The sequence below is a fragment of the Olea europaea genome, chromosome 18 (genome assembly GCF_002742605.1).
Source record: "Olea europaea var. sylvestris chromosome 18, O_europaea_v1, whole genome shotgun sequence".
Taxonomy (NCBI): Eukaryota; Viridiplantae; Streptophyta; class Magnoliopsida; order Lamiales; family Oleaceae; genus Olea; species Olea europaea.
Window position 1 is genome coordinate 24,008,759 of NC_036254.1, and position 2,103 is coordinate 24,010,861.

Consider the following 2,103-nt stretch of genomic DNA (forward strand, 5'->3'; position numbering starts at 1 on the left):
AATGCTTTTTTACGTCTAGACTTAGCCTAGACTTGTAAAACTTGAAATTTGACTTTCATGTATAGTCATACTTTATGCTTTTTAAAACAATAATTATCTTCAACGTTGATGAAACGGCATGCAATTTCCATGTCCAACCAAATCTATTCCCATTAAACTAATTTCAATACCAAAATATCCAAAGCATTATATATTCACGTGTTGCCATCATATGTACGACCAAAATACTGTTAATCAATATCAAACATAAGCACAGTGAAAATAAGACAGGAAACTAGACATCCTTAAATTAAATCTTCGTGTTCAGGCGGACATGTATGTTTTCTTTCTTTTTCTTTTTTTGCAAGCTATGGGGCTGAAAGCCAGTAAGATGAGTAGATCTGTGAGTGTACGCAGTGTGAAGCGCTTGAAAGGACCTTCAACGGCGCCAAGGGGGTATATTCCAGTTGCAGTTGGAGTAAATGATGAAACGAAGCGTTTTATGGTGCATACCACAGCTTTATGTGATGCAGAATTCTTGGAGTTGCTGTGTAGATCAGCTGAGGAATATGGTTTCGGCAATGAAGGCATTCTCAGGATTCCTTATGATGCAAAGGCTTTCGAGGAACGGATGATTAAAGGGCCCAAGCAGAAGATGCTCAAGGTTCGGCCAACATAGACTAGCCAATATTGTATTCCAAGCATATCCCATGTCTAATTTGTTTCTCTTCTTCTTCTTCAAATAGTAGGTAGGACAACAGTAGGCCTTTGTAAACGGAAAAACATGGTATATACATGTATTCTTGTACATATAGATGAAATTTGTTTCGAACCACATCAGTTAGAATATGTGCAGGTTATCACATTGAATCAGAAATCAACAAGAGTCACAGACAGAATTCCCTTCCAATTGAGATTCTTGATTCCTCTTGCATCACGAAGAAAATTTAATTCATAATCAAGAAACACGAGTAATTAGAAAGTAGTCAAGCTGGATTCTGCACATATTAAAAACGAGCAAAATGGTTAATAATTAACTGGATTCCAAATGATATCAACCATAAAAGTATCACTATGGGAGCGGTTGCATACATCTGCAAGCCCTGTACTAACATAACTATAGTTACGAAGATAATTGACAAAATAGGATATCATTTAGCCTTTTTCATTAGTTACATCAATTCTAATTGAGCTTTCTTGATAGTTTCCTTGCTAATACCTAAAACATAAAGCCAGACCCCCAACAACTTTTTAATTCTATGCCACCTCCTGGTCGATTTCATCCACGTGATCTCTAAGCACCTTCCACTGCAAATGAAAGATAAAAAGGGGCATTATAAACTTGATATCACAACATACAAAAAGTGAGGGAAATTTTCTATCTTTTTTTCTCTTTCAGTGGTAGGAGGTGATAAAGGATGAAATCACATATTGATTAAAGATGAAAACATAGACCAACTTATAAAGAATTGGACTACTTTTCTTAACAAAGTTGATCTTTTAAGATTGTGAGTAGGGATGGCGCCTACGCGCCATGAGTGGGCGCCTAGGCGCCCAGTTTCTGCTTCGGGATGGCGCGTAGGCGCCATGAGTGGACGCCTGGGCGCCCAGTTTTTGCTGAAGGGCAGAAACTTGGCGCCTAGGCGCCCGATTCAGTTCTATTTATATTGTTGTTTTTCCCTTCATTGTTAATCTGGTTTTTTGAGAGAAAAATAGAGAGAGCTTGGAGAGAATTTAACAAGTAAGAGGTTGTTCTTCTTGGGTATAAATTCATAGCTATTTTTCTTTTTTGGGGATTAACTTGAGGCTTGTTCAAGTAATCCAAATCCATTGTTCTTCATATATATTGAAAAATCATTTCTTCCCCAATTTCTTATCTTTGAAGTGGTTTGGGATTTTTCACATTGCAAGTTATCTTTCTTGGGCAATCTTGGGAGTGTTGTTTTCCCAACCATTTGGTATCAGAGCTTCTTCTTAAATCAGAGTGGTTAAACTCCGATTTTTTGGTGGGTGGCTTGAACTTTGTTGTGCACACAAGGTGTTTGTGAAAATTCCCAAGTGAACTTTGTGGTTTTATTTCCGGTAAACAAGTTGATAAATCATGTCTACTCGAAGAACGGTGAA

General features: G+C 37.3%; 1 protein-coding gene across 1 annotated transcript; it reads left to right on the top strand.

Moving 5' to 3' along the window:
- Positions 1-361: 361 nt before the first annotated feature.
- LOC111366531 (auxin-responsive protein SAUR72-like) lies at positions 362-798 on the top strand. Its single transcript, XM_022987271.1, has one exon. It carries the CDS (start codon positions 371-373, stop codon positions 656-658), a length of 288 nt encoding a protein of 95 aa, XP_022843039.1. The 5' UTR covers positions 362-370; the 3' UTR covers positions 659-798.
- Positions 799-2,103: the final 1,305 nt, after the last annotated feature.

Coding starts and splice junctions, on each gene's coding strand:
- LOC111366531 (XM_022987271.1), top strand. CDS start 371: ATGAGTAGATCTGTGAGTGTACGCAGTGTGAAGCGCTTGAAAGGACCT.